Below are 9,718 nucleotides of genomic sequence, written 5' to 3'. Positions count from 1 at the left end.
AGGGGCCAAAGGAAGGGTAACTAACTAAGAATAACAAGACAGCTCTACGTGCCGTGCGCCGCTCAATTGAAGGGAAAGGGAAGGGACGAGAGGGCATCAGATTCAGATCTGATCTGAAGTAAAGCAAAACCAACCAACCAACAGAGAGGCGCAACGGCAATTCCTTCCATTCCTTTGTTCGGTGCCACTGTAGGAGGAGGAGGAGGAGTACATAATAACCACCCATCACTAGCAACAAATCCCTCCCACATCTCTCCCCCTCTCCCTCTCCTCTCCTCTCCTCTCCTCTCCCACACAAGCAAGCAAGGAAGGTTCTCAGGCCGCCGCCGCCGCCACGATGAGCTCCTCCTCGAAGCTCTTCCAGTCCGCCTGCAAGGCCGCCAGGTCCTTCCTCGCCTCCTCCTCCGCCCCCGCCGCCGCCCCGCGCGCCGCCTCCTCCGTCCTCGCAGGTCAGTCAGTCACGAAACGAATCGGATCAACCACCATTCCATTCGATCCAGATCACAGCAGATCAGAGCAGATCAGATCAGATCAGGTCAGGTCAGGGATTCATCCAGATTTCCATTCCGATTGCGTTGCATTGCAGACGGGAGGAACGCCGCGCTCGCCACCCTCGCCAACCTCGGCAGGAACTCCACCCTCCCAGCCGCATACGCCCACCACCTCCACACCAACGCCGCCGCATCCTCCCACGCCTACGCATGGCTCGCCGCCATCCCCGCCGCAGGTCAGTCACTCCTCTCCATCTTCTCTCTAACCGCTTCCGATAGATTCGTAGATCCATAAGGCCTACTAACCCAGCATCCCTTGGTTACAAACAGTCTACATGCTCCAGGATCAGGAGGTGCATGCTGCCGAGGTACCGACCCACACCCTTCCCCCCACTCCTCTATTCTACTGCATCGGATATCTGTATTGTATTCCCTTTGATTTGAATCAAATGGAACCACCATGTCTAATCCTACCATTCTCAATCTGCCTGCCTGCAGATGGAACGCACCTTCATCGCCATCAAGCCTGACGGCGTCCAGAGAGGCCTCGTGAGTAGTACCAACCTATACTTTCTACACATATCTCTGCTCTGCTCTGCTCTGTTATTAATCATATCATATTCGCCCTACACCATTCATACCATACACTCATTGTTTGTGCATGGCTGCTCACTGGTTATGTTTTTACTGTGCTCTAGTTGCAGTTGAGGCCCCCTCAGTCGAGGACGTCTTTTGCACTTGTCCCATGCCCGTACATACACGCATACAACTATACAACAAACGAATCGTGATTCCATTTTGTTGAATACAAATGCTCGCCTATTCTATTCAGCCCCCACACAGCATACATTGTCAGTTCAGATCTGTCCTAGGCCAGCCATTAACAATTTAATCTCCTACTCTTAGATCCCAATTGGGTCTATACCAAGATTATAGGATAAAATATCAACATCTACACTACAAGAATAAATAAAATATGAAAAATACTTTTCATGATGGATATAATGATATGAATTTGGTATTTCAGATATTGATACTGTTTCTTTCTAAAAACTTGGTCAAACTTGGACATGTTTGACTTCTTTTTAAACTAATACTACACCTTATATATTGGAACGGATGGAGTATAATAATAGTGCCACTCCACCTAGCTAGGATTTTTCTTTTCGGGTTTTGGAAACAAACCTTACTCTTCTATAGTAGTAGAGGCCTTGTGAGTACCAACCAACACTTGCATCTCTGTTCTGCCCTGCCTTTTATCAATAATAATACTACTAGTCCTACAACATTCATACAATACATATTGGTTCAGATCAATCAGTTCAGTATGTATGCCCCTGGCCCTGCCTTTGGTCACACTTGATGTCTTGTGCTATTTTGTACTACCTCCGTATCAAAATATAAGACATTTTTTTTACACTATGACAGTGCCAAAAACGTCTTATATTTTGATACGGAGGAAGTACATAATACACGTATATACAAGTACAGATCCGTCGTCGACTAGGCATATTCTATTTTTTCGCGCACCGACATTGTCCTTGAGATCTCTTCTCAGCTAACAATTAACAACTAATCTCGTTCATACTCTTGGATCCCATTTGCATTTTTTTTTCTATTACTTCGGTTGCATCGATAAGTAGGCGTGCAGGATGCATTAGCCTATTATGCTTCAAAAGCATGGTCTGGCACTAGTGCTAGGCTTGCTTCTAGCTACAGTTAGGCTCATATGCAAATCCACCTAAAACCAAAATATATATGCAGCCCATCACAACCCCTTAAAACCAAAAATATGCAGTCCATATACGAATAGGTCAATTGAATTGTAAACGCATTCCTGGACTTGAAATGCTAACATGACATATTCTGTTTCGCGCACCGACAGCATTTTTCTTGAGATCTGTTCTAGACCAACCATTAACAACTAATGTTGTACCTGCCCTTGGACCCATTTGGATCTATCTGTATATTATATAATAATAAAGGCACACCACTTAGCTAGGAGCCTAGGACAAGCTTGGGGGTTTGGAGAGAAACCTTACTCTTTTATCTTGTCGGACCCTGTCTGCCTTTCCTTATTTCGGTAGCATCGGTAGTAGGGGGCCACTAGCCCATTATGCTTCACAAACAAGGTTTGGTAATAAGGCTAGGCATGCTTCTAGTTACAGTCATGCTGATGTGCAAATCCAGTTCCACCATTCAGCCCATCACAATTCCTTAAATCCAAAATGCAAAAATAGGCAGCCCATCACAATTCCTTGAAACGAAAATGAGCAGTCCATCACAATCCCTTGAAACCAAACTGCGCAGCCCATCACAATCCCTTAAAACCAAACTGCGCACAGCCCATCACAATCCCTTAAAACCAAAAATGCACTGCCCATCGCAATCCCTTAACCAAACTGCTCAGCCATCTCAATCCCTTAAAACCAAAAATGCACAGCCCATCACAATCCCTTAAAACCAAAATGCACAGCCCATCACAATCCCTTTAAAACCAAAATGCACAGCCCAATGCAATCCCTTAAAACCAAAATGCACAACCCATCCCAACCCCTTAAAACCAAAATGCACAGCCCATCACAATCCCTTAAAACCAAAATACACAGCCCGTGCCCATCACAGTCCTGTAAGACCAAAATATGCAGTCCATCACAAGTTTCTACTGTTTAGTGTTCTCCCCCATGTCAGGTGTTCAGTAGAAGATGTTGCTGTTATGCAGTGAGGGTCACAGTTTGTTTCAAACCTCTTTTATCCTTTGCTGTAGGGCTGTTAGCCAACAAGGGCTGTGACATTTTGGTTTCATTCTATGAACAGAGCCAGGGAAATACCCCTGATTTTCGGGATACAAAAAGTGTTCTCTCCATACACATGTCTTTAATTTGCTACTGTATGATGATGGATGTCTCTGTATCTTTTCTCTCTGGCAACAGATTTCTGAGATAGTGTCCCGATTTGAGAGAAAAGGATACAAGCTTGTTGCCATCAAGCTGGTGGTTCCATCCAAGCAGTTCGCCGAGAAGCACTACCATGATCTCAAGGAAAGGCCTTTCTTCAATGGACTGTGCGACTTCCTCAGCTCCGGTCCCGTGCTTGCCATGGTAATCAAATCCTCCCATCTTTTGTCCGTACACAAATAACCCTGTGTTTGCCGCCAAGTTGCAGTTTATTAATCTGTTCCATATTCTGAAGGTATGGGAAGGAGAGGGCGTTATCAAGTACGGGAGGAAGCTGATCGGTGCCACGGACCCATCGAAATCTGAGCCAGGAACCATCAGGGGTGACCTTGCTGTTGTTGTTGGAAGGTATGCTTCATTCTCTCTTCAGTAGGCCCAGCTAGCGATGATCCATTATTTGCACTCATTCAGAAAAGTGTGTCCATGCATCTAATCATCCATCATTTGCACTCATCACTGCTTAGTTCCAGTCTTTTAGAATAGACAGACTGAAACAAAAAAAGAAAGGCCTGATGTAGGTTCGATTCCGCATTTTCTTGAATGCCATGATGCACTCCCAGAATAATTCCGTTGTGCTCACATTCATTCCGTCGTCTGAACGTCAGGAACATCATCCACGGGAGCGATGGCCCGGAGACAGCCAAGGACGAGATCGCGCTCTGGTTCCAGCCCAAGGAGCTGGTCTCTTACACCAGCAACGAGGAGAAGTGGATCTACGGTGTGAACTAACCGCCGCATCGTCTTCAGAAGAGCCAAAGAAGCTCCAGTCCCTTTCCGTAATCGCCTCTAGACCATGGCAGAGTGCAATAACACCGCGACCCGGGCGACCTTTCAGTCGGTGTCGCCCTTGCCCTTGTCTCATCGTGATGCAATAAGGCCCGAAGAAATTTAAAGAGTTTGTTTGTACCTTTGAATATTATAGAGCGAGCAATCGTGATGTTCAAATCAAACCGTCGCCTTCAGGCGCTTGATTTTGATGGATGCTGTTTGTTTTCATGTGTTGCCCAAATTCAGGCCTACATTCTCTGCACTTTTCACTGTCACTGTAGCTGAAGTCCATTTTAATTATGTTTTCGTACTTTGGCGTGTGATTGATTGCGAGATGCTTTTGGGGGGGCTATATGATGATGAGTTTTATTCGGCCGCTTTCACCTTTCAAAGTCTTTGAGGATGCAATTTTCGCTGTCGTTTCCTTAAAATTGACACTAAAATAGCGACGGATTATGATAGCCGCCTTTTGCCTGTTCTATTGTTTGCTTGGACCAACTTTTATGTATTTTGGTTAGTTTTCTACAAAGATTTATACTAAAAAAGAAATTTGAGAATGCTTGTGGACATAAAAGGACAAGAGTTTTGGTTTGAAAACTAGGGCCCTGAGACTGATAGGTCAGTTTGTTTTGAAGAGAAAACTCTCTTCTTTATTGACAGCAAACACTTCACCAACCATCATCATCATCATCAGAATTATTAATAGCAACAACAACATGATTATTTTTACATGGGAAGCAAGAGAGGAGCCTGGGTTTTATTTATTTAGTAGTACCAACTTCAAGTTCAAGCCTTTGTACACAGAAGAAGAAGAGGAGCCTGCCTGGCTAGGGCTCTCCACTCTCTTGCACCGCAGGGAGGAGGACCATCATCATATTATTATCACTACTACTACTACAAACGAACGCAGAAAATAGAAAATGTCACCCATAGGAACGGAACGGATTTGATGGAGCGACTGAAATGAATTCCGACGGGCGGCGCAGCGCGGCACGGCAGCCATGACCCTAGAAGGCGGTGCCGCCTCACCTAGAAGCTTCTAGACGCCAACAAAGCCACTGGCAGCATCTCCCAGCAGCAGCAGCAGCAGCAGCAGCATAATTCCCTCCTGGCAACAACCTTTGTCTTCCCTCCTCATCGGCTTCGCGGCGGCCTCCATGGCCCCGTCTACTTCCTCGGCTTGAGCATGTCGCCGTCGTCCATCTTGGCGAACCTCCCTCGCACCCTCGGCTGGCTGTCCGCCAGAGCCTTCCTGCAAGCATACTGCAACACACAGAATCGAAAACATTCATCATTCTCTGATATTGCATCTTGTACTCGTAGAAGAAGAGAAGTAAGAGAGATTTGTTTGTTTGTGCACCTTGATCTTTCTGCCAAAGTTCCTCTGGATCTTCTTCTTCCTGTACCTGTTGAGCTTCTGCTTCCTCTCCTCGCTTTTGAGGTCGCTGATGGTCACAAGCCTCTCACCAGATGCCTGCACATTTGCCGCGATCCCAGGCCGAGGGGTATTGGCACCAAGCTTCTGTCGAAAAAAGAGGTAAACATGTTAGCCTTGCAAATTGCATATCCTCATACAAAAATTGAACTTTACATGATGATCCTATTCCTACCTAAACACATGATCAGGAAGAAAACATATTACTAGCATCTCGCATGTCGAAAAATCTAAGCATCTTGAAAGATACCACACAGTAAGTAGCTAGACTGGTGCTGAGTGTGCAGGGTAGGCATATATGCGCTCTAGTATCAGCTAAAGCAGTGAGGAGGCCGTTAAGGGAAAGGGTGGCTTTGGGCAGAATTAGCAACCTCTGAGATCACATCACTACCTAGCTACCTAGTGCCTCTCCTTCCTTCATATCATAGCTTTTATCTTCTATATAGTATAACGGAACGGAACGGCATTTTCATGTTGAGCAAAGCACTACACTGCACACCATTTTAGTACAACTACAGTGAGGTTTTTGTGGAATGCCATGAGAAAGCGACGCCTTTTAGGTTTGTCTCGTGTACTTATCGTGTCTCTTGTCGACAGCTGTGCTCAGTTAGAGACACAAAGGCGAAAGGTCGATCAGTGGTGCTTGTCACAGCAATAATTCCATTTTCCATCTAGTGTTGTGTTGTGTTGTGCAGTGCAACAGGGAGAGAGAGAGAGAGAGATGATCATCACCATGTCATACATACCTGAATGTCACCCTCGCTGTAGGCTCGCCGGAGCCCGAAGGCGGCCTCGAAGTCGAGCCCTTGGAAGTCGAGGAAGTTGGGCCTCACCGCCGACCCGTTCATCCAGTCGCCCGAGTTGAGGCACCCGGAGCTGACGCTCTTCTGGAGCGAGCACTCGCCGGTGCCGGCGGCAATTGTCGATGACGAGGAGGCCCTGAGCTCCCCGGGCACGTCCTCGACCTGCAGCATGGGGATCTTGACGTCCAGCAGCTCGGATATGGTCTCCTCGATGGCCGACTTCTCCATGAGCTCCTTCTCGCACTCGTACAGCACCTCGCTCAGGCCCATGTCCGAGACCTTGATGCTGTCGTCCATGGCGTTGTCGCCGCCGGACATCATGGAGATGGCGGCGGCGACGGGATCGAGGGCCAGCAGCGGCTCCTCGATTATGGGCTCCGGGGCCTTGAACAGGTCGCCCTCTGCTCCAAGGTCATACTCTGATATCAGGGATGGCTGCCCCATGTCTCCCTGTTATTTATTTATTTTTACATAGATGCATGAAACAAAATATTAGATAGAGCTGATTTAATCATACTACAAACACTTAATTTCTGGAAAATACAATGAACTGAAGAACAGAAGTAAACAGCAGGGCAATTCATTCATTCAGTAAATAAAATAAAAAGGAGTAGAAGAGTAAAAATAAAAAGGCAAGTGGTAGTAGTAGAGAATAGTTTTGATGAGTGGGGGGTAGCATCTATGGCCGCATGTACTATTCGTTGTTGTATTCTAGCGTGGGCGCACATGTGAACTGACGCCAAGTCCCTGTCATGCTTTGCTATTGCTATTGCTATTGCTACCACCACACCACACCACACCACATGAGAGCAGAGAAGAGCATATGCTTCCCATGGACAGTGGCATCTCAATTTGGCCAAAAACTCGACCTAATTCGATCCCTCTCCTCAAATTGGCAGCTAAAGCCTAAAGGTGACCAAGTGTTAAAAATATCTGAGCCCCTCCCTGTGACCTGTGACCTGTGACCTGGCAGCTAAAGCCTTTGTGTGGGAAGAAGAAGATTCAAAGTTGGGAGGCAACATGAGCAAGTGTTGTTATGTGGGATCTTTCTTTACATATAAAAATAAAATAACAAAAGTGAGGGTCATATAATCTGCCAAGGTGCATGTGTCCATGAGTAGGAGGATTTATGGCATGGTGCTGCTAAATTAGGACGGTTTGAATTAGGCCAAAATTAGGAGTGAGTTTGATGGATGCTTTTTGTATGGCAGTGCCGTGCTGATGGACGTTGACGAGTACTGTATTAGTACAAATATATTAATTATAGGAAGAGGACATGATAAGCAATCTTTGTCTATCAGTAGCTAAAAATGTGCAGGCTGCAGCTTGACAGTGTGATTGATGCATGTTGATGACAAGTAGTACTAGTGCAGTAAAGTAAAGTAGTAGTACCACTAGTCTTCCCTTGTGTGCAGATATTAGTATTATCTTTGCAACAAGGAAAGTAAAGCAAAAGGTGGAAGAACCAATGAGTGCTTAAAGGTGGGCTTGTAGTAAGTATTAGACATGTTGTGTTTAATTAGTGGAGGGGTTTTAAAAGTGGGAGATGAATGAATCTGATTAAAAGGGAGGGAGGGAGGGAGGTTGTTTCTAGTCTAGTCTAGTCTAGTCTAGAATAGTTGACACCTCCTCCCTTTGATGAACTGTACAAAATATAATACTGCATAGTTGATAGTGTTTGCAGGAGGGTGGGGCTCGGAAACAACAAGGGAGAGAGAAAGCGACATTATTATTTTTGTCTCGACGGCAAGGAGAGGAGAGGAGAGGAATTGGCGGCGGCGGCGGCCGTGGTGCAGGAAGCAATTTGAGAGAGAGCACCTTGTATCTTATTGACCTCTAAAATTGAATTGAATTGAGTTGAATTGCGGCCAAGAAGCAGAATCAGAGTGAGAGAGAGGAAAAACTAGTGTTGGGGTTAATTTTTTATTTTGATGCAACAGGAAAAGAAGAGCCAAGCAAGTGCTGGAGGGAGTTTGATGTGATCTGAGGAGATTGGTTGCAGTGCAGTGGCATGCATGTGCATGTATGCAAGCTAAGACTAATAATGGAGCAGAAGAAATGGGAGGGAGGTGGAGAAGTAGTACTACTCACCAGGTGGTGGTACATGGCGGCGGAGGCGTCGTCGTCGTCGGGTGCAGCGGCGGCTTGATGTTGTTGGTGTTGCTGGTGCAAGAGAGGGAGAGGGAGAGGGAGAGGGAGTTGCGGCGGTTGCGCCGGAGCAGCGGTGTTGGGGGCAGAGGAGAAGGAGGAGTGGTCGGGGTAGGGGTGGGAGAAGAGCGGGGGCGAGTATGAGTAGCCCTGCGGCTGCGGGGAAGGAGAGTAGGCGGAGAAGCTGAAGCCGGCGTCGGCGAACATCTTGCTTCTACTTGTCTGCTGTGCTGGATCTCTCTCTGCTCTGCGCTGCTTTGCTTTGCTTGTAGGAATGAAGGAAGGATGGAAGGATGGAAGGAAGGTAGGTATATGTGATGGGTGGATCTCCGGTCCGGATGGGTGGTCCGGCGGGCGGTGGCGCGAGGAGAGGAGAGGAGAGGAGGGGAGGGGAAGGGCTGGACCTAGGCTAGCTGCTGGTCTGCTCTGGTCTGGTCTGGTCACTTTCTTCCCCACACTATATCTCTTCTCTACGTATGAGATGAGATGAGTAGGCCAGATGGGTAGGGGAGGGGAGGGGAGGGGTGAATGAAACAAGGAATGGAGTGGGTTGGGAGAGATTGGAAAGGATGGAGGCCTCCGGGGGCAGGATTTATAGGACAACAAAGGAGCAGAGCAGAGGAGAGGAGGAAGAAAGAGCGGCGGGCGGGCGGAGGAGGAAGAAGAAAGGGACAAAAGAAAGAAAGAAAGAAAGAAAAACAAAGCGTCCATAACATCACATCACACCGCCAACACGGTGCTGCTGGGCTGGCCTCAAGACTCAAGAGAAGAAGAGCCTCACCGGTTGCTCGAATGCTCTTGCTCTTGGTTGCTGCCTGCTGGTGCCGGTAAACAACAGGGAAGGAAGCAACCCGTCTGCTTCTGCTGCATCTCACTCTCCTAAACTACTACTTCCCTTATTACTGCCAGATGCTTACTACTTACTGTCATCTCTCTACACCCAATTGTTATTCTTCTTCTTCTTCTTCTTCAATCAGTGAGGCAGCAGTCCTTCACCTCCTTGCGCAACGCAATCAACACAGGCCACACCCACACACGCCTCTCTCTCCCCACAAGTCTGCGGCTACAGTGCTTACCACTAGCAGCCAGCCAACAAAAATAACCTACACTGCTCCA

The 9,718-nt window shown here is 47.1% G+C and overlaps 2 protein-coding genes across 3 annotated transcripts; one reads left to right on the top strand and one right to left on the bottom strand.

The window, feature by feature from the left end:
* Positions 1 to 228: 228 nt before the first annotated feature.
* Positions 229 to 4,526, top strand: LOC119349874 (nucleoside diphosphate kinase 3-like). Its single transcript, XM_037617969.1, has 7 exons — positions 229 to 449; positions 587 to 727; positions 822 to 859; positions 990 to 1,040; positions 3,425 to 3,592; positions 3,684 to 3,796; positions 4,054 to 4,526. The coding sequence occupies exons 1-7, from the start codon at positions 338 to 340 to the stop codon at positions 4,175 to 4,177; spliced, it is 747 nt and encodes a 248-aa protein (XP_037473866.1). The 5' UTR covers positions 229 to 337; the 3' UTR covers positions 4,178 to 4,526.
* Positions 4,527 to 4,900: 374 nt separating this feature from the next.
* LOC119349873 (serine/threonine-protein kinase WNK4-like) lies at positions 4,901 to 9,434 on the bottom strand. Of its 2 annotated transcripts, none has more exons than XM_037617968.1 (4): positions 8,546 to 9,434; positions 6,398 to 6,904; positions 5,577 to 5,735; positions 4,901 to 5,479 (listed from the first exon to the last, which is right to left on the bottom strand). In XM_037617968.1, the coding sequence occupies exons 1-4, from the start codon at positions 9,311 to 9,313 to the stop codon at positions 5,384 to 5,386; spliced, it is 1,530 nt and encodes a 509-aa protein (XP_037473865.1). In that variant the 5' UTR covers positions 9,314 to 9,434; the 3' UTR covers positions 4,901 to 5,383. The 2 variants fall into 2 exon arrangements, with proteins under 2 accessions (XP_037473865.1, XP_037473864.1); XM_037617967.1 differs by having other exon boundaries at positions 5,577 to 5,738; positions 8,546 to 9,417.
* Positions 9,435 to 9,718: the final 284 nt, after the last annotated feature.

The sequence above is a fragment of the Triticum dicoccoides genome, chromosome 1B (assembly GCF_002162155.2).
Source record: "Triticum dicoccoides isolate Atlit2015 ecotype Zavitan chromosome 1B, WEW_v2.0, whole genome shotgun sequence".
Classification (NCBI taxonomy): domain Eukaryota; kingdom Viridiplantae; phylum Streptophyta; class Magnoliopsida; order Poales; family Poaceae; genus Triticum; species Triticum dicoccoides.
The sequence above is the reverse complement of the archived record's forward strand: the minus strand, read 5'-3'. Positions and strand labels throughout refer to the sequence as shown.

Excerpts from the sequence above, each read along its gene's own strand:
- LOC119349874 (XM_037617969.1), top strand. The coding sequence starts at position 338 with ATGAGCTCCTCCTCGAAGCTCTTCCAGTCCGCCTGCAAGGCCGCCAGG. Across the intron at positions 1,041-3,424 it reads ACGGCGTCCAGAGAGGCCTC|ATTTCTGAGATAGTGTCCCG; the intron begins GTGAGTAGTACC and ends CTCTGGCAACAG. Across the intron at positions 3,593-3,683 it reads CCGGTCCCGTGCTTGCCATG|GTATGGGAAGGAGAGGGCGT; the intron begins GTAATCAAATCC and ends CATATTCTGAAG.
- LOC119349873 (XM_037617967.1), bottom strand. The coding sequence starts at position 9,313 with ATGGACGCTTTGTTTTTCTTTCTTTCTTTCTTTCTTTTGTCCCTTTCT. Across the intron at positions 6,905-8,545 it reads CCGCCATGTACCACCACCTG|GGAGACATGGGGCAGCCATC; the intron begins GTGAGTAGTACT and ends AATAAATAACAG. Across the intron at positions 5,480-5,576 it reads ACTTTGGCAGAAAGATCAAG|TATGCTTGCAGGAAGGCTCT; the intron begins GTGCACAAACAA and ends TGTGTGTTGCAG.